The sequence below is a fragment of the Caenorhabditis remanei genome, chromosome V (assembly GCF_010183535.1).
Source record: "Caenorhabditis remanei strain PX506 chromosome V, whole genome shotgun sequence".
Taxonomy (NCBI): domain Eukaryota; kingdom Metazoa; phylum Nematoda; class Chromadorea; order Rhabditida; family Rhabditidae; genus Caenorhabditis; species Caenorhabditis remanei.
Window position 1 is genome coordinate 6,093,208 of NC_071332.1, and position 25,400 is coordinate 6,118,607.

Sequence of the window (25,400 nt, forward strand, 5' to 3'; positions counted from 1 at the left end):
CTAGTTCAATCGGATTACCTTTTCTAAAGAATTGTGGGTGATAACAATAGGAGTACGGGGATTATCCAATCTTCACTCTTGATTCGGTCTCACGTATCCTCCTTCTTCGTTCCGATCTTGGATCAGATATCTCATTGTTTTGATATATCTCATGCATCAGGAATAAGAAAAACGGAAGAAAAAACTGGAAGACGTGAAAAAAATAGAAGGCGTTGATGGGGAAGACGTGGATATCTGTTGGATGAATCGAGTGCAAATAGAGACACTTCTTCTGGCACTGGGCGTGGAGGCTCCCAATGAAAAAAGGAGAAGAAGAAGAAGCGAAGGGCACAATTAAAATATCGGGTGTCTCTCTCATTCTCACTCTCGTTCTTCTTTCTCTCCTTATTCTTTTCCACTTTTTTCTTTCCTATTATACATTATATATGAAACAATATTTCATATTTCATACACTCGTGATGAATAATAGAGATGCGATTCACACGAAGGGGACTTCTGAAGGCTTGGAGACAAACTTGAACAACGGAGGAAAATAATCTTCTGCGTACGAAAAGATGAGAAAAGCAAAAAAGAAGCAAGGAAGGATTATTAGTAGTGAGAGGAGCCCTCTGACTAACTGATGATGACCAAGATTAATTATGTGTTATCAAAAATTGAGATCGACGAGGAAAGGAATCACATTTTGTTATTATGAAGACGTATTTTCTTCTGACGGAGCACTTCATTTGGAGTAATCTTCTTATTTTCTTTACTCGCTCTTCCCCTTTTTTGAAAAATTTTCACACTGATTTGTTCATTTCCTTTTTCAAGTGAAATCATCAAAAGTTGGAAATCACAAAATTTCAAAGCGCCGCAGGTACGCCGAGTCAGTTATGAACAAACTCATGGTCCTGACAACTGTTTGTTGGAAAACTACATGAAGAGAAATGAAATTACCGTAACCTCAGAAAACCAAAATTATGAAATTCGTAAAAAACGCTGAAGGCGCGGTTTTTTTTCTTCTGCTCAGAATTTTCTGTGGAAAATTGAGACCTAGAATCCCCCTTGTTTCTTTTCAATCTTTGACATACTGTCGCTATTGGAAACAAAACATCTGACTCAGTCTACCCACTGCATTTTTAAAAATTCCCAAAAACAAAAAGAAAAAAGTGCCTCTCTCTCTTCAAATCAATTTTTCAAGTAGTTAGGGAATCATGAGTCAAGAGTGCGTGGGACACTATTTTTGGAGAGGAAACAAAAATAATAAGTTTCTCAAAAAGATCTATGAGAAAGATCGAAGAAAATATGAAAAATTATTTTTCCCAGTTTCCTGATTAGACGGATCGGAAGTTAAGGATGATAGGAAAACCATGGGCGTTCATTGCATTTATCACGTTATGTTGAAAAAGATTCTGATGCGGAACCAGTTTTGAAAATGAGTCAGTTTTGGTTCTGATTTGGAATTAGGAAGAGCGAAAGATGGGTGAGAAATGGGCTTATGAGTTTGCTAGCGAACCGGCTGGTAAATGGATGGAATAAGTATCAGCTACTTATAACGACACCTGGTTTTTTATTCTACTGGAACCGTAAAAAATTATAAGAAGACTAATTTAATTTGGCTCAATTTTAAAAACCGTATAAAAACTTATTGAGAATCATAAAAGTTTATAAAACGCTTTTTGTCAAAAGTTTGATCCAAATAACTTCAGTCGAGTTACAAAACATTTTTTCAAACAACATCTTTACAGTTAATTTAAAATCCAAAGCTAGCTGATACTTCTAACAAGTTTGAAATGAAATGATAAGCTCTGCCAACACAGATAGACCTTAAACTTTTCTATCCTCAAGAACTACAAAATCTGGAATTCTCAAACAGAAAACAAGGAACAAAATGAGTCATGTGAGACGTCTACCAGTCTAGTTCCGAAACTTTCTCTGTGAAATAAAATATAATTTTTGCATTGAATTCAGTCCATATAGACTGGAAAATTTTTCGACAAAAAGAGGAAAAAGCAGGATGCGAGATTGATGAATAATACATTCAGTTTCTCTGCATTTTTCTTTCCGGCTCTCAATTATAAAACACCTGAATAGAAGAAGTTGGTGCAGGATGATTTTATTTCCATTCTGAGAAGGAAGAAAATTAAAATTTATTGCAAATTACCGTAACCGAATGGCACACAAAAGAAAGAAAGAGTGTCAGATACCATAGAATTAATCAATAATTGGTATACAATGAGGCAAAAAAGTGCTGGTTTTTTGAGGACAAGAAAATAGGTTTCGACTAGAAAATGTCATAAACGTGTGGTTGACAAGATGAGAGAGAAAGTGGTGGAAATTAGACAGGGACAGGAAAGAATGGGAAGAAAAAGGGTGGAAAAGAGACCTGGTTATGGCTATGATTTCGAAGAAGTTCTCGGGAAATTCAGAAATTGATATCGCTTTCTTTTGTAGAAAAGTAGTGGTTTGTTGTTCTCTTCAAGAGGAATTCGGAATTCTTCGTCGATTCCGTTATCACGAATTTTGACAGGAGGAGAGTTTGATGGTGCATGAACGACAGATGATTTGTTGACGACGACCGGAGATCGAACTGATGGAGGTGGCGTTTCCAGCTCGACCTATAAATAGGAAATGTGATGGGTTTTTGGGATTCTAGAATTTGGAAATGGCTGGTGAATGAATTATTTGTGTGATACTTTTAGTTCTACGATTTAATTTTTTGAAAAAGTAAGATATTTCGTATTTTTTTTAGTAAAATATTACCCAGATTAAAACGGATAGTACTCAGAATTATCTTTGGGTTAAAAAGATTAAGATTCTAAACTTCAAAAACTCAATTTTTATTGCAGAATCATATTCGGAGCAGTTCGGAAAGGCTCCAGTTAATACACCAATCCATCCTTACACGGGCAGTTTTCTCCAAGTCAATTTTCCTCATTCTGAATCATATAAGAGTCAATTAAATCAAAAAATTTTGCCCGCACCGTAATTATCAGTAATCGAAATTACTAAATGATCAGCGACCACAACCTAAGGAATTCTGAATGAAATTCTTGTCAAATTCAGACTTCTATAAACTTTGACTCTTACTTTTTCTCATAATTTTTGTTTCTGGTTCTAGTTTCAATTCCCTTTTATTTTCCGTTTTTCCAACAATTTCAAAGTAAAAACTCACTCTTCCATTGCTCTCCACACTCCTTCTCCTCATCCTTCGTTCTCTTCTTCGTTCCCGTTCTTCCGGTGATTCGAATGCATTGAATGTTGCACTGATCCTCTGCGTATTCTGACTATTCTGGACTCCCATCGACGTCGAATGCCTCATTCCATAACTGTTATCATCGTTTCGGTAGTTGTTGATTTGCTGGTGTTGAGATAGTGGTGGTGGTGCAGAATTCTGCCGATTCGCTGTCTCGTCTATTGATGTTGTCCTTGATAACCGACTCCCCACACCGAGATTGTTGAAAGACTGGAAATTTTTATTGAGGAACATGGAATTGAAAAGCGGGGAATACTTACATTAATCAATCCCTTGAAATGACTGATGATACTGTTGGACTGTGGTGCTCCACAGCTTGCAGTCCGATGCATTCCATTCCGGTCTTTTTCAGATCGAGATAATCTTCTTTCTGAAGAAAACAAATCGAAATAGGTAACTTTGAATATGGTTTCAAGAAAAAACTTACGTTGAATAGGAGATGCTCTTGGATTCATCGGTGACGATGGTGAGTTTCCACCGGGTGATGTATTCGAATCCATTGATCTTGGCGTTGAGAGTAGTGATGCTTTGGGTACAGCTGAAATTTCTTCTTATTCATGAAACTATCATGATGATACATACGAAATGCTGGATTGAGTCTTCCATGAGCCTTCTCTTCCGTATCCGCTCCATCCATCATTTCTTCACAACTTGCGTCGAATGATCCTTGCCATTTGCTCATTATCGTCTGAGCGGTTCTCACGTTATTCGCTGAATTGTCGTCCATTTGAGCGTTTGTGTTATCGAATGATGAGATCTTGTTTGTTTTTGCACCAGATTTATAACGGTTGTTAATGGATAGCTGAAAATGGAAAATCGTGAATATATTGGGGCGTCTGGAATTGTGGTGAGGATTCCTATAGGGTTTTGTATTTGGATTTTCGTAGCTTCCAGCTTTTTTTGGAGTTTTGATGATAATTAATTTTTACGGATTGGGGGGCTGAAGAGAATGGAGACGTAGAGAAATCAGACACTCTAGCTTCTCTGCACTCTCTTGCTCTTCGCCGTACAGTCTCTTTCATAAACTAAAAGAGCTATCATAAAATGTTCAGTTTCAAACTAAACAGATTTGTATACTTTTCCCAATTTTTGAAGGATTCGAAGACCCAAACACTCAAAATACTCACGGTTATAGATTTATTACTCCTATTTTTATCAACTGGTAGTCCTGCTACTCTCTTAATCGATAGTGACGACTCAGCCACTTGTGGTTGTTGTTTCAGAATCGAGGATGGCAACTGGAAGTTTGCTTCCACATCTGCAGATCCTCCTCTGAAGTTTTCTTCGTCGCAAGCAGCAAATCTTGCATTCACCGCATCAATTACATCCAAATTTACAGTTCCATATTTAGGTCTGAAGTCAAAAGTTTAATTCAGTCCAGATTTTTCTGAAACATACTTTAGGAATTCGTGTCTTTTGTACTTTGGTTTCTCCGCAGCTTTTTCGTGTGTACTTTCGAACCCCGCCCCAAGATTTGCCATCTGTCCATTCGTCTGCTCGTCTTCGTCCTCTCCCATTGTTATCGGTGCTTGTGTATCGAGGGCTCTGAATATCAATAGATGAGGAACTAGAAAAAAACTAGTAAATATGTACCTGTTTTCATTTCGTTGATCTCTGATAACTGCTGTCGTATGGGACTTCAATCGAGCTGATATATTCCCATTTGTTTGTTGTTTTTGTCGTGTCGCCATGTTATCGTAACCCAATTCCCAGTCGTACGGTTCTTCCCAACTGATGTCATTACTGAAAAATAGAATGTGTATGGGGTCCAAAACTTCCAAAAAGTAAAACTCACTCTTTTACAATTTTATTCAGAAGAGATTCCAAGTAACCATAATCCGGAGTATCTGCATATCCAAGAGTTCTCAAATGTGCCGCAAATAGATGTAATTCATTCGGACAATCCTCCAAAAGAACATTCAAATCTGCTTCCTCCTTCATTTTTCCAACTTCATCCTTATCTTTGATCTTTCTCCATGGTAATTGTCCTTGCAGAAACTCGGTTAGCATATAAAAAAGGGACCACAGGTCATCCTGTCGTCCCATTTCTTTATTTTTATGTGCAGTTACTGCTGCGTATCGAACAGTTCCACGGAATCCAGCCGCGCTTCGAGGACTTCTGATTTCGCCTTTTGCGTTTAGATATTGACGAGCGAGACCGAAATCTAACATGTACACGTTTCGCATCGTTTGAGATGTTCGACCCATTGCGAAGTTGGACTGAAATTGGTTCGAGGATGAAATAAGGAGAAAAAATATCTGATTTTTCGAATTCAAAATAGGAGCAATCGATAAAAAATCATGGAGCTATGAGCTTAAAAGTATTTTTTCTTTATTACTGTCAAATACTAGAACATGAACTGATGCTTCCAGCCCCAGAATGTCACAAAAGATAATTTAAAATGTATTCAGACCTTTTTTTATTATTTTCAGATAACCAGGAAACTTTTAATCACCAGTTTCGTATATCTTTTCATCTAGAACTGTTCCAAATTCGAAATAATCCATTCAATTTTTGAGACCGTCAAAAAAAAAACTCACTGGCTTCACATCTCTATGCAGGAATCCGATCGAATGAATTTCCCGAATTCCATTAAGAATCTGTAATCCAACTCGAACGGCCGTACTTAAATTAAAACACTGTTTCGGCGCTTCTCGTCTCAAATCCGCCAGATTTTTGCCTTGCAGACTCATCACCAAGTAATTGAATTTGTCGTTTCGTCCGCACCCGTAGAATTTACACGCGTGTTTTTTGCCTGGAATAATTTAAATTTGAATTCTTTCGTTTTCATGATCTTTTGTTTTGAACAATTTCAGAAGTTCGGGATGATCTTTCTGTTTTTTAAGAATCTTCTTTCAACTTTTTTCGTCTTTTCAGCATCATCTCTTTCAACTAGACAGCCGTAATTAGATTTTTGATGACAGCTCGAAAAAGAAAGTCTAGAAAAAAATAGCGAAAAAAAAATGCGTCATAAACAGAAGACAAACCTTGAAGTCGTCGAAGAACTGCGACCTCCATTTTGAGCACTTGTTTTGTCGCTTTGCTAGATTCGACCTGGAAATTTCAGAGGATTTTCTGGGTACTGTAGATACAAAAGACTCACTTTTATTGCTACCCGTTCATGATGATTCTGAACATCTGTTGCCTCGTAGATCTCTCCAAATCCACCGCCACCGATCTTCGCTTTCTGAAAAAAAGGTTCAAATTAAAACTACAGTAATCATTGCTAGACGACTCACTATTTTCCATCGTTCTCTGATGACCTGTCCAACTTGAAGAATCTCTCCTTCTGATGATGATGTCATTATTTCATCTCTGAAAGAAAAAAAACAACATATTGAAATAAAAGTGGAGAAAGAATCTTTGAACGATGAAATGGCTATCGGGCGCCAAAAAGAAAAACGAATGGGGGGAAGTGGTTGATGAGAATGGCATATTTTGAAGTAGGAGGAGTAGAAGAAGAAGGGAAAAGTCGAATGGAAAACAGATGGGCGCCAGAAGAAGGAAGGAAGATGAAGCTTGGAGGGAAGAAGGCGCTGCGGCGAGATGGCAAGGCGGGGAAGAGTGACAAATGCACCAAATATATGCTCCAAAATGGTTGGGAGATAGAAGACATGGTGTTGGACGGACAAAAAGAGACGACGAGGAGGAGGTCCTTTCCAAAAATGACCAGTCGAGAAAAGTATCAAGCCCGCCAATCTTCAAGGAGGGCCCACTTTGAAGAGGCCCTCCTCCGATGGGGCTCATAAATCTCGTCTCGCCATCGCCACGGACGTGTCACCTACTACGACTACTTCCCATTTAAAAACGCATTTTTCAGTTTCGGGTCGGGTAAATGGCGGCCACCATGTGCTCCATTTGTCAAGTTTTGGCGATTCTTCATTTCCAGAGAGGTCGGTGGGTTTTTGATAAATGATAAAAAGTAACAGAGAGAAGTGAAAAGAGAACGGATGACTGGTGTGTTGTTAGTCATAATTTAGTCATAGTTTTGCATACAGTACTGTTAAAAACATTCAGTTTAGGTTTTCGGGAGAACAGCTGATTACTTTCGAGAAAGTTATATAACTTTACCGTACAGAAAACGTTTAAAATAAGTACTATTAGTTCTGAAGATCAGAGTGTATTTTCTGAAAATGAACAATCAGTTTTAATGTGGTTCTATGGAAAATTGACGACTTCGAAGGCATGCTACGAGGTCATCGGTTATTGAAATTTAAAAACATTTTCTGAATCATCTAGGTTGGACCTGAATCTTCATTTTTGTAATTGACAACTTTTAGATAGTTTTGCAAGTTTTGGAGATATGAACTTTTCAGAGATCAATTTGAAAGTTTTAGAGAGCTCAGAGAAGCGAGGCTGTGTGACTTATCTGCGTCTCCTGGTTCAAGTATTACTATTTAGAAATGATACGTAGCAGGAACGATAAAAGGATCCAGGGGTTACTTTACAGAAAACTATGTTACTGCTAAATCGATCAAGCATACAGAAAGATTTAGTCCCCAGGTAAACTGCTTTATAGTTAGGATCAAACACCATTTCAGCAAGAAATATCCGAACGGCATCAAAAATTGATTTTCGAAAACACATGTTCCTATCCTATCATCACCCAAAGATTTTCTTGTTGCTTTTCGGAATGTCGGGGGAGTTTTGGAAGAGTGAACAACGAAATAAATATAAAAACGAAATCGATAGGGGCCCCCGGTCGAGAGGCATCGAGAAGATAGAAGTGCCCGCAGATCCATGAACAGCTGACACTGAATGTCTTGAAGCTCCCGTGAGCCGCACCACCAACTTGCTGCCTTCTGCTTTCCCGCGGTCCTTAGCCAACTGATTGACGTGGCACACACACACACACACACCGGATGGAAAGGACTAAAATGATGAAAAGATGAAATATAGTGGATGTACTAGGTGCAATAACTGGAAAGGATATCTGAAGGGGAGGGAGGGGGCTAAAAATAAAAATGTAAGAGGTGGTGGTTTTTGATGAAGATGATGGTGATGATGAAGCTTCGTATGCGAAGTAAGTAGAAAAGGACCAGGACGTTTTGTTTGTTGGGTGACCATGAATAAATAACAGTGGTAAAGTAAATGGAGATGGAGACATAGAGACACACGGCGGGCAGGAGAGAAGACTTGGAAAATGAGTGGTAGTGGCGGACCCTCATTCTCCACGGGTTTTGTTTGAATATGAACCAAAAGAAGGGAGAAGATAGTGCATAAAAGTTGGAGAGAATCGAGGGGTGTAAAGTACATTAAGAGGGACCAGGGGATGGCTATTCGTCCGTGAATGAACACGAGGAACACGGGCGGGATAATTGAGAGCGGAACCCGATCGAGAAGGACATTATAATCAGCAGATAAAGGACCAATGGACTCGGAAATGAGATGGGGAAAAGAAAAAGGGAAAGGAGGCAAGTTGAAGGTTGCGAAATGAAAAGAAACGGGGGGATTATAGAGGCGCAGGGATTAGAAGAAGACGAAGTAGAGGAAAAAGCAATTTTCAGAGTTAAAATAAGACAACAAGGAGTAGGAATCAAGCAGATGCATTTATCACAATTGACAACCTTGTTTTCCTTGAGAGAGAGATTTTTCAGATCAGGTGGGATAGCGGAACCAAAAATATAATATTAGAATCCAGATGATTTTTTCTTTCAATACCGAGAATATTCTAGAAGTACGTTTTTCTTGGTTGGAAGGAAAAGAAAGTGGAAGAGTAGTGTTTGTGAGTAAATAAAGAGAAAAAACCACACCTTGCTTCGTGTTGAATATTCAAATATTGAAATGATATGGCTGTTTTTCTATATCAAGTTCGAGGAAAAATACAGGGATATGGAAGATCATTGGGAAGATTTTTTTTTGTTTTTTGAAAAAAAGATTTTCAGTTATAAGAAGATGTTCTCGGTGAGCCAAGGGCATTGGTTACCAGTTTTGAAAAAAGCTCGAAAATTATAAATTTTTCTAATGTTTCTATGAGCTAAGGACAGTTTTTGTAATCTCGCTCTCTTGGAATTGTTCCAAAATATAATGAATATGCTTCTTCACTTCTCATAATTACGAAAATTCAGCTCTCAGGGAGATCTATTTCTACAAAAATTGACCTCTGATCAACTGTTTTCAGACAGGTTTAAGCTCATCGAATCTATTTTTGAAAACCGGCCCAATGCCTTTTTTGCTAGGCACTTTCCGAAAAGGATTACATTTGAATGGAATGAAAAACCAAAAAATTAAAAGAGCATTTTAAATGCTCCTCCCGGAAATCCCTTCTGATCAAATTGAACTTTTTGGGAGAAGAGAAACGGCACCATTGCACCAAAAGGTCAATTTTTCACCGAAAAAAAGAGAGAAATGAGAAACGAATAGGCTTCCTTTCTTTTAGATGAACGACTGTGGCTGCAAGGGTATCAAATATTTGAAAAACGAGATGAAATGCATGGAAAAAGTGCAGCTCGTCGTCAAAAACTGGGGACGGAGCATCGTCATTTTTGGAAGAAGTGGAAGGATTACACTAACGGATTAGGGGGAATGGAAGAAGCAGAAGACGATGACACGTCAGGACACTTATATGTATGCGGGACTGAGAAAGAGAGAGCGGAGCAATTAAAGTGACAGCCGGGGCGGAGAGTTGAGTCGCCAGAACATATTGGGTTTCGTTTCATCGAGAGACGCCTTCACGCTTCTTGAATTTCGTCGTTTCTGCTTCTGGGCATACATATAAATGTGAATTTCTAATACTAAAACATACATAAAAACGTCGAAAAGGAACTGTGGGATTACTGTAGCAAGGTACGGTTATTCAGAATTCTTTTTTTATGGAGAAACGGTAATTTTAATAGTATTTGAAATCCTTCAGGTAGAACAGATTGGAACAAAAGAAAGATATATAAAATATAGAAATCAAAATCAAGCGAGATATCGCGTGTGCGGGTTCAGTTCAATGACTCGTCGAGGGGGCAGAAAAAAAAGAACGAGTTGGAGTTGGTGACTCCTAGCAGTCAAATGGCGATACAATCGACGGATAACGTGATATTGAGAGAGAGGTTGGCAGGGAGTGCACACAGGTACAAATTGCCAGAGACATAGAGGTCGAGAGCGTACTCCCGTGCGGGGAGCAGGCAAAGAGTAAGAGCTAGTTCGATTGTCGTTAAGCTTGTTTCCGGAAACTCTCTCCCGCACCGCGCGGCGACAATCAGGTGAAATTATTCGCAGGTCGGATTATAGGTCGGAAAACACCTTATAATTTGGAAAAAACTCAGCAGTAGAACCAAAGAAAACCAAACTTAGACTCCACCTGTCTCCTCTGAAAACTGCTTTAAAATTTTATTTTAGTTCAACTTTTCTGTTTTTTGTTTATTGAATTTGTGCATTGTTTACTTGCATTTCCTCTTATTACTATCATTATGGTTGGGAGTTTTACGCCTGGTTGGAGCAGAAATCAACATGTTTTGCGAAAACAGAACGTTCTGTTTTCCCGTACTGGTCTAGGTTCTCACCCAGATTTGAATCCTTGTAGTTGTCAAGTAAATAAATATAAAAAGTTTAGGGAGAGACTCTACCGTCTTGGCACTCTCAAGCTCTCTAGTTTCCGGTTGCCTATCTTCGAAGACGCGTATCTCAAAAACTATAAGAACTATCAAAAAGTTGTCGACTACAACAATATTGAAGAGGACTCTACCTTTATTTTGCAGTTGACTCCGTTTTGATAACTGCAATAGTTTTCGAAATATGGGAGTTTGAAGATGACACATGCGAAGTAGAAGTGAGAGAGCAGAGAGAAGTCAGACAGTCTAGCTTCTCTGCACTCTCTCCGTCTCTAACTCCAACTTCACTATAGTCAAAAATTAAACGTTCAAAACAAAAAGAAAAGAGAAAAAGGAGAAAAAGAAGAAGAGTTCAACGTCAAAATACCGAAAATCCTCGATCACTTTTTCGTTTCGTTTCACAAAAAACTTGAACATATCGGATTGCGTTCTTCTTTTTTTCTCCCTCAGGCAAAAGCAAAACCAGAGAGAAAGTTTGCAAAATAGTGTGTGAGTTTCTGGGGTGAACTCATCTCTCACACAGACTAGGAACACATTTTCCCCAGAGAGAATACACAATGATTTTGTCTTCTTTCGTTTTCTTCTAGCAGCAGGAAGCAATGTCTCAAACGCACTAAATCCAATAGACACAAAATTTAAGATTCTTTTATTTTGTCTTGTTGTGTTTGAATGGATTTTCTGTCCATTTTCCTATTTGAAACACTAAAAATCACTCTGCAAATATAATACTTTTAGAAGGAAGTGATTGGATAATCCGCTTTTCGTTTCCCAATTTGTTTTGCAGATTTCCTATTTCCTCTTCATTTTCAGCTATTCATATCTTTCTTTCAGAGAAATTTTACGGAAAAAAGACATAGAAGTATGAAAGAAAAAGAAAATAACAACTGAGGTGTTCATATGCATAAACACTTTAAAGAGGTGTGAAAAGAATGGAATGATGAATGGAAACCCATCGATACATACGATTCAGTGTGAAGGCTTGTTAAAAATCTGGTTTTGAAAATCGAATAGTGAAAGCGAGAAAAGAAAGAAGAAGTAGGTTTTTGAACGCGACAGGAGGAGATAAAAAGGGAAAAGAGAATAGAAGACCCCCTTCGAAAACCCCCCGCATTCACATACACTTTCTCTCAATCAAGCGACCCATTGAGACCGACTGTCCGGAAATTGTGTTAGGCATCCGGAGAGAGAAAAAAGAAAAAGGACTTTCGTCACGAATGTGCACTGCTTTTGAACATAAAAAGAAACGAGGCCCGTTACCAATAAGCTGATGGGGGAGAATACATAGAAATAATTAAGAAAGAGAGAGAGAGCAGGTGGGTTATTCTTTAATTAATCTAATCCGTTGATCTTCTTATGATGGTTATCGTATGTTTCGTTGCGTAATATATTTGTATTAAGTGGGGTGTTATGGTAAGGATATAAAGATATCATCTGTCGATTTTAAATTCTGATCCACTGGAGCCCACATCTCGATTCCAGGGTTTCAAGAAGGCATCTATGGGTTACGGTGAGCTGAAATGCTTCAAATCTCGTTTAACTGTATTCAGCAGATATGGAAGCATAATTTTGTAGTTTATAGCTTCTGGATGGTTTATCAGTTTTAGAGAGGGGGCCGCCAGACATAAAAATGCATTTCAAAGGCTATTAAAACAGTTATAAGATTCATAACTGTCTGATAAAACTTCTTAAAGATCATTTAACATTTTCGAGCCATATATATACAATCTGACACAATGATGCTCGTGGAAAATAGATTTTGTTCGGAATTTTTTTTTAAATCTGAGAAACTCAGCAAAGTTCTAAACAGTACGGTCAAAAAGGGGCGTCTAGGGCGAAATGTAATCTGTACTGCTCGCGAGTAGAACCCAAGTTAGTTCAGAGTATATACGAGCCTATGCACATAGAACAATGTTTCCATTGTTGACATGTTTTGAATAGAAGTAAACAAAACATGTTTGTCAATAACCGCAACAACATTGACACCCTCGAGTGCTCTGGTTGAGGGAGAAACCTGACCCAAGTTGAAAGTTCACAGATGTATTAGAGACAGATGACGTCCCAAGGCATCACTAGAAACCTGTTAAAAATTAGAGAGCTTCGTCTAGAAATCAGCCTAGATCAAAGAAGCAGGCATCACAGAACAGTGTAGATACTAAAAATGTCAATGAAGCCAAAGATTCGTTACGCTAAACTTTGGCCAATGCGTGCCATTTGAGTAGAAACAAAATAAACATGCGGAAAAATGTAAACCACCAACACAGAACACACTGAGAAGAGCAACTCAAAAGTTTCGTTTTTCTAAAGAAGAAAAAGGGGAAGACGAAGAAGAATCTCATGAAAACATTCATCATCGGGAGCAACTATACGAGAGAGCCCTCTGTGCTCGACCCAACAATACGAGAATAAGGGACAATGAGCCCCCGAGAGTCTTCGAAAACGCCGCGCACTTCGGGAATTCCTTTTTTTGTCTCGTTCAGCAGTTCCTATGCCGACGAAAAGTTCTGCGTCTAGGCCTTCTGTCGCTACCGATTAACACGAAAATGAGATGAGGAGAAGGAAGGAAAGAGAGAGAATTTGCATAGGGAAAAATGCATGCCCATTATAAGATATCCGGAACAAGGGGGAAATTTTGGAAAATGAGAATGCAATCAAGTTTACACGACCTCTCTCTTCCATTCTCTTCCGCAAAACGACGAATTATTATTGGTGGTTTTGTGGTGGCAGACGACTGGAAATAAGAGTATAGCCAGGTGGCACGAATTGGTGTGTCGTACAACTAGTAAACGGAAAGAGAAAAGAATTGCAGGAAGGAATAAGAGAGAGGAAAAAACTGGGAAGAAGAAGAAGAAGAATAAGAGGACGCTTTCGACAACTGAACCCCATGGGAAAAAAATGGAAGAGGATTTTTGACACGATTTTGCATTTTTATTTTTCTCGCCTTTTTGTGGTAATGAACTGGAAGGGGAAGTATTAGTAGTTGATTTGTTAGGATTTTGAGAATTCTTATTGACAGATACTGTACGGAAGTAACTAGATGATGCAGATATATTTACTAACATACGCACCTTCCTTCGAAATTGCTATAAGTCAACTTTGGTTCTGAAAGTAACTGTTATTAGGTTGATGCATAAGTTTCTTTCATTTTTAAAGGTGTGACTTTGATACCCTGTCTCTAAGCGATGAGGTTGTTTTTCAACCCAAACTTTTTTGCATTTTTATGACCTCTTTAGTGGCTAACACATCATGTTTCAAGTTGGTGCCTAGACAATCCGCTCGTGAAAACGATGGCTTTTTTGATCGCCAACCAAATGCCTCTTTTGGAAAGTTTTTCGATTTTTGTCGCATTGGTGTCGAAATGATGAGATCTTCATAAGAAATTAAACTCAATTATTAGAACAAGACTTGATCTTGTTATCACATTTTAGTTTTCAGTCAGAATGTTGAAAACAAAAAAGTTGTGATAACACGATTAATAGCAACGAGAAACCATGGTTCAGCTGGGTTCAAACAGATTACAGAAATATTTGAGATAACATTTATACCAAAAATCTTGTAAAAGTTAGAGGATAACATGAGGAAATTATGCCATAAAAAAGTTTATGACAAAGCCATCAAATTAAGTGGAAAAACTTGGCTGATAAACTTCTTATGATTTTTGCGCTTTTGAGCAATTTTGTGTGCTAGACCTGAGTGGAGTCTAGGTCTCTTCTCAACGCTCACAAATCAGTCTGAATTATTTTGTTGTAAGTAATCAATAGTACATACATTGACCTAAAAATGTGCAAAATATCTAGTAGATTGCTTTAGAGGTAGGAGCAGTAGGCCTCATCAAACTCAAAAATCACGTGATTTTGATGATGCTGACTTCGGGCTTCCTGCGAAAAAGGACAAATGATGTGAATATTGGAAACAAAGTAATTTTAAAAACATCAATGTCTTCTTTACTCAATAATTAACATTTCCACCAATTTCCATATCTACAGTTAAAGAAATATCGAAAACACTCGCACACTCCTTAATTGCTTACCCTAACCTTTCGTCAGGGACCCGCACTGAACTATCGTTGCTCAGTTGGAATGCTTTTATTTCCTTTTTATGATTAACTTTTCTTGCTTGTTTTATTTCTGAATAGCTCAGCCATTCTTCTCAACATTTTCTAGGAAAAAAATGAAGACGAAAAATGGTACCAAAAAAGGTTCCTTATGTGTTTTGACGTGCCTCCGGCTGAGATTAAGCGGATGGTGGACGTCAAGTCACAGGTATAATCACAATGAGTTATAGGTACTAACCAACTATATTTCTTATTATGTGAACTAGTCTTCTTCTAGAAATTTCATACCAAAAATTACCAAAAAAAAGAGAGAAACTTATGCATCAACCTAATACAAGTCAGAGCTTGAAGTTACAACCAAAACCTAGAATTCTGTAACAGTTCCTTACAAATTTCAATTCCTTCAAAACGGAAAGTTCTAACACGGAATGGTTCCGACTCAGCCTAACTTACTTGATAACCATTCATGCGAATATACTTTGTGGCAGTCATGTTTTGTACCAACTCTCAATCTGACGTTTCCGATTCTGATCACCTTTGAATCGGGTCAGTTACAGGCCTGAGAATATAAAAGAAAGTCTGTGGTTTGGATTCTGATAGATCAGAAAGTACAAAAGTCAAATATATGACTGACTCAGTTCGCAAGTCTAGATTCTAGGCTACAGGACGCCCAGAGAAAATTGAGAAAGAGAAACAACCAAGTCCTACTCCAGAATGCTCGATGAAGCATGTTGACTTGTTTATTTTGAATTGTATGTTTCTACTGTTCGATCATTGATCAGTTGAACAGAGAGTTCCGTGCCTTTCCCCATTTTTCTATCTTATGAGTCACTATCTCCAACATCAAAATACAAAAATTAAATGCGAAAAAGATTTATTCAGGTATTTACAATACATCGGACCTCATTTTCATAGCGCCTAGTTAAGACAATCCGTCGTTTGTCCAGAGTATTGGTTGGCCAAGTTCAATGTTCCGATATCGTATGTCTTTCCGGGAGTCTTTCCTGATGAAACGTAGTTGTCTGGAATCGTGATTCCGATCTTTTTGTAGCAGAGACCATTGTAGTTGCATTTGTGATAGATGTTCAATTTGGGGTCGATGGTGGAGATTTCAGTTTTGGATCCAGAGAGACGGAATTGTCCGTTGGAGTCAGAAGTGGCTTCTTCGAGAAGAACATCGAATGCTGAAACAATTGTTCATAAATTCCCAAATATTATATAAATATAACTTACTTGATTCCTTCTCGTACAGCTTCAGCTTGACTCCAGAAGCTGGTTGTCCATTACAAATGAGTCTACCGGAAACCGCAACAGATTGGGTTCTTCCGATACCCAAAAGGGCAGAAGTAGAGGAAATAAGGGCGAAAAGCAAGAAGAAATATGTAGAGGAAGACATGGTTTGAGTCTGTAAAACGGGTGGCTTCCTCTGTTATTTATAGTGAAAAAGTTTTATTTGCCAAGAGCACGAAATGAAGGAGAAAAGGGGTTGTATTTGTTCATTTACTATTGGCACAAGTACGATAAACCATTTATTTTTTCATATGTAACATTCTCAAATACAATCATATTTTGTGTCGCGTTTTGTCGCTGAACTATTTTGGTTCCTTATTTGCTTCTTGTCCCGTCTCAATTGATACAGTCTGTAGATTGACCTGGGAAATTGTTTGCCAGATTTAAAGTGCCAATGTCAAAAGTTCGAGACGCTTGATTCCCGGAAGTAACAAAGTCTTTGGGAATGTGAATTGTGAATTTTTGGTCGCAAAGCTACAAAAAAGTAATTAAATCGGAACAGTCAATAGGGAGGTTACCCCGTTATAATTGCATTTGTGATAAACATTTAATTTCGGATCAATCGTTGTGATTTCTCTTTTCGACCCTGTCACTCTGAACTGTCCATTTCCATCGGTACGGCCTTCTTCAATGAGACGATCGAACACTACAAAGGTTTTTATAAATGTATAGGAAAAAAGGATTCAGAAAACTCACTAATCTCATTCTCATATAATTTCAGCTTGATATTCGCAGCTGGCCTTCCATTACAAATGAGTCTTCCAGATACAGCCACGGATTGAGTACTTCCGATTCCCAGAAGATTTTTCACAACAACATCGTTGGAACCAAGATTCTGAGCCAAAATCGTCCCAGACAAGAAAAGAAAAACTGCTAGAGAAATTGTGACCATTTCGATTCAAACTACGTTTTTTTCCAGCACTCTTTTATACAATTCCTGATAAGTCAACATTGAAAAGCAAATTCTTAAAGTGATTTTTTGTTTGAGATCCCATCGGTGAGTTATTGTAGGTAATTCTCGGACTTTTGGTCTTTTTTTGGTCGATCAACACGAGATAATTGCAAATAATGTATACTTTTTTCTATCTGACTCATTTTGGGAGACACTCTTTCATAACAGATCCATTCGTTTTTATTAGTTTTTTGAGATGTTCTTTAAAAGTGTGTTTTGTGATTGAGTAAACAATGTTGGAGTTGATGTAGCTTGGGAAACTGATGTCAGTTTTTATTTTGAGTTTGGTCGGAGTAAGGGTTCAAGTTGGACCGTCAGGAGGTGAAAACTGTTACACGTGTTTATCAGAAATCAAAAGGATAAATGAGCAAAAACAGCTATAGATCGTTGATTGAACACGGTGAAGTCGAAATACGATTTTGCAAAATACCAGCTAAACAACCAAGTGACCAAGTTAGTAACACGTCATGAATCGGTCTGTGCAAACTTTGTATGTGGAAAATTGGGTGTCGGGGTGATTCAGCTAGATCAAAATACCAAAACGGCTTCGGAGAATCTACGAACGCTCATTAAGTTGAATTCAAGAAAATTTCCATCAATTAAGATTTGCGAACATTCTATTTTTTCTGGAATGCCGATTTCTGAGTAGGTTTTTCCTCAAGCCATTCATTCAGAGCTGTTTAAAATCTTGGTAGTCTTAATAGTAGTGCTGATTAACCATAAAAACTGTATTACAACGGCACCTGTGCATCATAATTTCTAGATCAACAAGTAGAACGTCCAACTTTAATGAGTTTCTGTAACCACAACAATTCTTTGAGAGGCAGTTGAAAAATGTAACGCTATAACACTGTTTTTACTGTAACTTTGAGTAAGATCCGTTAAGATGCACAAGACTGTCTATTTGGAAACACAATTAGAAAAATTGTTTATTTACAGAACATCACAATAATATACTGTGAAAAACAACGATCTCAAGTAAAACACATTTAGTTCAAACAATCCGTCGACTGTCCTGGATATTGATTTGCCAAATTCAAGGTTCCAATATCATACGTTCTTTCAGCTTCTCTTCCCGAGTTGATATAGTCTTTCGGAATCTTGATGGTGAATTTCTTGTAGCAGAGCTGAAAACATACATACATTTACTATTACAAAAGTGGATATAACATACCCCATTATAGTTGCATTTGTGATAGATATTCAGTTTCGGATCAATTCGGCTGATTTCTCTTTTGTTACCAGATACTCTGAACTGACCATTTGAGTCAGTTCTGCCTTCTTCCATCAGACGATCAAATACTGAAATTTTTACTGAATCGAGTGTTTCAAATATTATTACTTACAGATTTCATTCTCATATAATTTCAGCTTGATGTTTGCCGCAGGTCTTCCATTACAGATGAGTCTTCCTGATACTGCAACTGCTTGCATTCTTCCGATTCCAAAAATATTCTTAGCAGCAACATTGTCTACTGCGACTTCTTGGGAACTGACAAAAACAGTTAGCAGAGAAAAGAGAGCTAACCTTATGACCATGACTTCAAACTATGGTTTTTCTTTGAAATCACCCCGTCTTAAATACCAATTTGTCTTTGCTTTCACATGTGCAACCACTAGTAAATAGGTCAATATTTGTTAGGAGTTTTCTACACTTCTGAAATGATTTTTTGCTATTTGTTAGCTGAATTGCCACTAAGTAACAATACTTTCTCACATTTTGGTCTCATTTTGATATATTTCGATGAGTGGTTGACCCACTAAAGTATTGACAAACAGACAAACTTAAGATATTTCATAAGTAGGTGAGTCAGTTAGTGTGATTCATTTGAAATAGGAAAGTAATTTTTAGTTGAATTGGAAATGGAATGGAATTCGACACAAATTGAAAACTGATTATTTACAGAAAAACAGTGATTGAAGCTTTTGAGGGAAAATATTCAGAAAGTTTCAAGATTTGATTCTGGCCAATGATTCATAGGGGTACTGGGATAATTGTATCGATGTGTTCTCAGATCCCACAGCAGTCGTTCGAAGTTCCAAAAAATTATATTGCTATCAGGTTGCCACAACCTAGATGAGCCACTTGGTCATTCTTTTGCCAACCGAAAAAACTTCGGCTCTGTTCCAAAATCGGAGGCCCATAAAAAAATCGGAGGCCCATGGCAGAATCGGAGGCCCATGGCAGAATCGGAGGCCCGTAAAAAAATCGGAGGCCCATGGCAGAATCGGAGACCCATAAAAAAAATAAGAGGCCCGTAGCAGAATCGGAGGCCCATGGCAGAATCGGAGGCCCATGGTAGATAGAGAATGTCATCGTTTGTAAATGATGAAAAACTCCCTTATAAGCATCTGAAGTAGTGCAGAAGTCTGAAAACCACGTGGTAACTACATGATGCGCAAAGCTGATTTTTTTCATTCATTGCTAATTATAACAGATATTTTTTAACACATTCATTTACCCGAAGAAAGTGACATATTTATGTGAATAATTGAAGATCTTGTAGATTGATTCAGAAGTACGTGCAGCAGACTTTATCAAACTCAAAAATCACGTGAATTTGATGATGTTGACTTCGGGCTTCTTGCGAAAAAAGACAAATGGTGTGAATATCCAAAACAGAGTAAATTTAGAAACATCAATGTCTACTCTATTTAATAATAAACAATTCCACTGATTTCCTTATCTAGCGTTAAAGAAAAATTAAAAATACTCGCACATCTCTAAATTGATTATGCTCACCTTTCTTCAAAGAGCCGCATTAAACCCCCGTTGTTTAGTTCAAATATCTTTATTAGTTTTTTATACACAATTGTTTTTGTTTATTTTAATTCTGAATAGCTCACACATCCTCGTCAATATTTTCTAGGAAAAAAATGGAGTCGAAGAATCGTACCAAAAAAGGGTTCCTCAAGTATTTTGACTTGTCTACGGCTGAGATTAGACAGATGACGGACGTCAAGTCACAGGTAGAATCACAACAAGTTATAAGTACTAATCAATTATATTGCTCATTATGTGAGCTATTAGCCTTCGAGAAATTGCGTGTCAAAAATCATCTCAAAAAAGAAAGAAACTTATGACTCAACCTAATACAAACTGGCAAAGGCGGATAGTTGCTTCCCATTTTTTTCCTTTAACAATTATTCACATAAATATGTCACTTTCTTCGGGTAAATAAATGTGTTAAAAAATATCTGTTATAATTAGCAATGAATGAAAAAAAAATCAGCTTTGCGCATCATGTAGTTACCACGTGGTTTTCAGACTTCTGCACTACTTCAGATGCTTATAAGGGAGTTTTTCGTCATTTACAAACGATGACATTCTCTATCTACCATGGGCCTCTTATTTTTTTATGGGCCTCCGATTCTGCCATGGGCCTCCGATTTTTTTACGGGCCTCCGATTTTTTTTTATGGGCCTCCGATTTTGGAACAGAGCCAAAACTTCTATCGTTTTCTTTTCCGAAACTTCCTGCTCGTCAGTGTGTTTTTCAGATTCCATTCATCGACCAATCTTGGAAAAAATAACAAAAAATAACAAAATACTTCGAATTTCTTGATTTCTTTCTAATTCTGAAATAAACAAATTGATGTTCCATTTTTTGTTTTTTCTTCGTTGTTATCCAGATTCAGAATTCTTATGTATTTCCTTCTAAATTTTCATGTTACAATAAAACATTTTTTGTCGTAACTTCCCACTCTTGAGCCCAACAACGAAGAAGTTGCTCCACCGGTCATATGCCATTCACCAGTAAATCAATCATCTCAATTCTCGAATACCTCTTGTCACTTTGCCCAAAGAGAAGCCGCGCGGGCGAGAAGAAATGTGACCCTTCCCTACCGATTATTACACAGTTATCGTGCTCCAACGTCTTCTTTTTCTTCTTTTTCCACCAAGAAACAGCTTATGGAGGAAGATGAGCAGAAGAAGAAGAGATATAAAAAGTTTTACGATTCATTTGGTTTGAGGCGCCCGCACTCCAAAATGAATGCACTTCACATCGAACCGGCCACTTTCCTCTTTTTTTGATGAATTGTTGATAACCGAAAAAGGAACAAAAAAGTGCACTTTTCGAAATGACAGCTGTCGTTGGTACCAGTTGAAATTGCAGCTGGGTCTATTCATCGTGTCTTTGGTATCATCTCGTGTAACCACCTGTTTTGAATTGAGGGAAGAAAAGGGGCGGAGAGAGGTCATTTGGGTTCAGTTCACTCCTTTTTATAGCTCCTTGTTCGATTGAATTCTCAGATGTAATCGTAAGGCGTCACGCAATCGGCGGTTGAGGAAATTCGTCTCAGTTTTCAATGAGTTTTCTCTATTTCTATGAGGACTGCTACAGTGAGATGCCTTTAATATACTTGCTGGCTTAAAATTATCTGAACTGCCTAGATTTTTTCCAAAATTATGTTTAATCTTTTAGTGAAGACATCCTGAGTTTTTGGCGACAGTAGGTATATCAGAGCTTCTACAAAAATCTACAGTGAAAACTGTAATTTCCTAGTTTCTTATTATAAAAGTTATGACCTACTTGTGATATTATACATGAATCTACTAAAGCCATATTGTATAAACAGTGGGAAACTAGACATGCTCGGCGGAAAATTCATGTACGAATGGTAATAATCTTGAAAGCGCCATTGGCGCGCCAGACCGATATAAAGAGTTACTGTAATTCTACCATTTCCCGATTTTGAACATCCTCATTTCTCAAAACATCCCTCTCTTTTTCTTATTGCCAGTTCTCTTCTTTTTCTTTTCCTCCTTTCAATCACAATCTACTCATCACTATCTTCTTGCTTCTTCTTTCCCTCCGTCTCGACGGTGTCAATCGAGAGACACGCCCATCGGATAGCTCCGCGTACAAACGACACCTGCACCGCAGGCGTTCTTCTCGCATTTCTCGGAAAAAAAGTTGGTGGTGACCCCTGTGTCTGCTCTCACAAAGCGTTCGATTTCCTTCTTTTTTGCTGCACAGATGCGGCCGATCATCTCGCATTTCATCGCTTTGGCATTTTAGTATCGTTCACTTCTTCTCCTCCTATTCGTCCCTTCTTTCCTACCAGCCGGTGTGTGTCATCTGAAGAAAATGAATCGTAAACCTCTTTCCTCTTCTTCGTTCCCACTCTTGTCTCTCTTGTGTGCAACATTGAATCATCATCATAAAGGCCTCCTGTCTCCATCATCCCCGTTATTGAAACAGTAGGTGAAGATTCTTCAAGGTTGACTATTAAAAACCCACTAAAAAGTGACCAATAACCACAACTTTTTGGGTCAAGTAGATTTGAAATATGATGTGTTAAGAACTTTTGAATTCGAGGAGGGACATTTTGAACCTAGAATTTCTGAGTTTGAGTTGTCATCTTTTAGAAGACATTGAAACGGTAGGGGAGCTAAAAGAATGAGGTTTCCAAAAATGTTGTAGCTCCTAAAAACCTGGCACTTCCATATAATCAGTTATCTATTTGAGCTCATTTTGGCACCACAAAAACTGAGAAAATGTTTAGAATTCTTACTATTTTAGTTTTTAGGCAGTTTCAGAATTCTCGCCATAACCATCCTCTGGACCCCCGTCTTCATCTTCAATCCATTCTGAGAATACTTATAGTGCATTCATTTTCTTGTTAGTATTTTCTTGAATCATGTATAATAGCTTCCACTAACTTTCCACATTTCAAAATATAAATATGATTTTCAACCTCTCCGTTTCTTGAACATTCTGACCACGCCCACCCAGACTTACACCTTAATTCAAGCATGAACAACCTTTGCCTTATTTACAAAACACTCTGTTTTCCTGTCATAATTCCAGAAGATTTTTCTCCTAAACCGCCGTCTTATCACCAGTATCATCTTCTTTCCTTATCAGTGCACATACCCAATTCTTAGAGAACTTTCCCTTTTTTCTCTCCACACTCTCCAATTCTTACAGTATCTCGTCTCGGTTTTTTCTCGATTATTCAATCAAACCGAGTTTACCTTCGTCTCTTGGGAACACTATGAAGGGTTGGGTTGTCAAATTTTCACTCTAATGTACATATAAATGTTGCGTTTTTTTCCCATTCATATTTGTTGTTTGTTTCGTTATTTCTTCCTCTTTTGTACAACCTTGGATAGGGTAGACTCATTCGAGTGGAAGATTTCGATGCCCTTCTCTTCTGTCCACTCAATTACATTCTTTTGTCGTGTTTATACATCCTTGTTTTTCGGAAAATTTCATATTTTTGATATTTTAGGTGACATGAAACACAAAAAATTGCTGATATTAGTGTTACTCTCACTTCTGATTGAAGCGAAATGTGAGGAACCGACGGAGGAAGAGAAAAAGAATGCGACCGCTGAATTCTACCCTTTCGGACAGCCGGCTGGAGATACGGTAGGAATTTCTGAGTTCAAAAAATGAATTTACAACTAAAGCATTTCAGAGACTAGAATATTCGATGGATCAAAGCGCAATCACGCTGAAAATCCCTCTGGTATTCATGGAAATCTCTGTCGATGAAATCTTCTTGTCTCATAATGGAATCGTTGGACTTGGAAAACCAGTTCCGGAGAAACACGGAGGATTAATGGAGATCAAGACACCTGTCATTGCAGTTTACTATGCTCCGATAGCTGATGGAATCATTGATTATAGAGTTACTTCTGATGATCATGGACTATTGGCAAAAATGACTCAGGATGTGAAAGACGTGTTCGCTGATGCGATAGAGTTCCATGGACTTCAAGCTATTGTGGTCACGTGGAGTGAGATTCAGAATGCGGAGAGAGATGGGCGGGCCAGTTTCCAGGTAAGGAGTTTTGTGTTTTGGAGAATCTGTTGGTAGCTCAAAATTCATTAATGACTTCAGGTTTTGGTTTTTGGAATAGTTAGTAAAAATCACAAATTTTCAGCTTGGTATTGTATCTGATGGAATCTCCACATATGCCATCTATCACTACGGTCTTCTTCCATGGTCTTCTTCAATGGGATATTATGCACAAACAGGATTCGTTCATTCTTTGAAAAAAATGCAGACAAACGTGAACTCGGGTGGACCAGATGTGAAGGAACTCGCTGCTTTGTCCAACAATCAATTCGGAAATTCTTTCATCTTCCGAATCAACAACAAAGATATTGAAGATCCAAAAGAAGAGGGGCCTGAAGAATATGACTACAACAACTACGATCAGGAGTATGATGGAGAGCAGCGTGAGTTTTCTATCTGAGTTCAGAAGAGATGAATCCTTAAACAAAATTTCGTTTTCAGCCGCCGACTGTCCAAAGGACAAGTTTGTTGACAATTGCCCAGCAGAGTGCAGAACTTTGAGAGACGAGAGAGGGTGTGAGAGATGCATTTGTGCAGAGAGACCGAATGCTCCACCAGCTCCACAAGAACCGAAACCAGAGTTGGAGAATACTTTGGAAGATGATGAAGATGATGAGCAGGTTGATGGTACGAGATATCAGGAGCCGGCTAGAGAGCAGCACCAGCAACATCATCAGCATCATCAGCACCAGCACCAGCAGCAACAACAACATTCCGGAAGCGCTGCAGCAAGTAAGTAGAAACTGAAAATTTTATAAACTGACAACAATTTTATGTACTGAACTTTTCAAATATTTTAAATACTAAACTCAAAGGTTATAAAATTTGAACTGGCTTTCAGAGATGTCATGCTCCCAACGTGACGAAAAGTCCTGCCACGCCAACTCAGTCTGCCAAGACCTGGAAGGCGGCTTCTGTTGTGGATGTGACACTGGATACTACGGTAACGGAAAGGAATGTCTGCCAAAGGGAGAGCCACAAAGAATTTCTGGAAGCTTCGAAGGAGTCATCAACAGAATTCAAATCGACAAAACTGAACTTCACACCTTCGCCACTTCTACTGATGGAAATGTTCACACAGCTGTATCAAAAATCCCATCTGATCTTGGACACCCACTTCTCTTCCTTTACTCTGTGGGAGGAGTTATGGGATGGTTGTTTGCTGATGTTCAGTCTCCAAACGTTTACAATGGATTCCAATTGACTGGTGGTCTCTTTAACAGAACAGTGGCTATCCATGTCGGACAAAACAACTATGTGACTATCAAACAAGAATTCTCGGGAAGAAATATCCATGATTACTTCAAATCTCATTTGTTCGTGTCGGGAACTCTTCCTGATATTGCACCAGGATCCGAAGTGATCTTCCCAGATTATGAGGAAGAGTATGTGAGAGAAAGAAGAGGTGAGTGGATTAGATGATTGGAGAAAATGAGAGAATTTCAGATAAATACAGACAAGTTGAAGGAATAGGTGATGAGAGTTTTGTGTTGACTTACACTGCTTATTGTTTAGTTT

General features: G+C 38.1%; 4 protein-coding genes across 4 annotated transcripts; all 4 read right to left on the bottom strand.

Moving 5' to 3' along the window:
- Positions 1–2,375: 2,375 nt before the first annotated feature.
- Positions 2,376–6,541, bottom strand: GCK72_017634 (uncharacterized protein; the record flags this gene model as incomplete). Its single annotated transcript, XM_053732180.1, has 13 exons — positions 2,376–2,597; positions 3,155–3,445; positions 3,496–3,605; positions 3,663–3,773; positions 3,818–4,037; positions 4,363–4,588; positions 4,634–4,780; positions 4,829–4,978; positions 5,031–5,455; positions 5,777–5,991; positions 6,224–6,290; positions 6,340–6,423; positions 6,476–6,541. The coding sequence occupies 13 exons, from the start codon at positions 6,539–6,541 to the stop codon at positions 2,376–2,378; spliced, it is 2,334 nt and encodes a 777-aa protein (XP_053581093.1).
- Positions 6,542–15,746: 9,205 nt separating this feature from the next.
- GCK72_017635 (uncharacterized protein) lies at positions 15,747–16,224 on the bottom strand (the record flags this gene model as incomplete). The annotated part of the gene is made up of 2 exons (XM_003112506.2): positions 15,747–16,012; positions 16,062–16,224. 2 exons carry the CDS (start codon positions 16,222–16,224, stop codon positions 15,747–15,749), a joined length of 429 nt encoding a protein of 142 aa, XP_003112554.1.
- A 230-nt stretch (positions 16,225–16,454) lies between these two features.
- GCK72_017636 (uncharacterized protein) lies at positions 16,455–17,010 on the bottom strand (the record flags this gene model as incomplete). The annotated part of the gene is made up of 3 exons (XM_003112709.2): positions 16,455–16,592; positions 16,637–16,764; positions 16,815–17,010. The coding sequence occupies 3 exons, from the start codon at positions 17,008–17,010 to the stop codon at positions 16,455–16,457; spliced, it is 462 nt and encodes a 153-aa protein (XP_003112757.2).
- Positions 17,011–18,059: 1,049 nt separating this feature from the next.
- On the bottom strand, positions 18,060–18,609 carry GCK72_017637 (uncharacterized protein; the record flags this gene model as incomplete). The annotated part of the gene is made up of 3 exons (XM_003112646.2): positions 18,060–18,197; positions 18,245–18,372; positions 18,417–18,609. The coding sequence occupies 3 exons, from the start codon at positions 18,607–18,609 to the stop codon at positions 18,060–18,062; spliced, it is 459 nt and encodes a 152-aa protein (XP_003112694.2).
- Between the last annotated feature and the right edge of the window lie 6,791 nt (positions 18,610–25,400).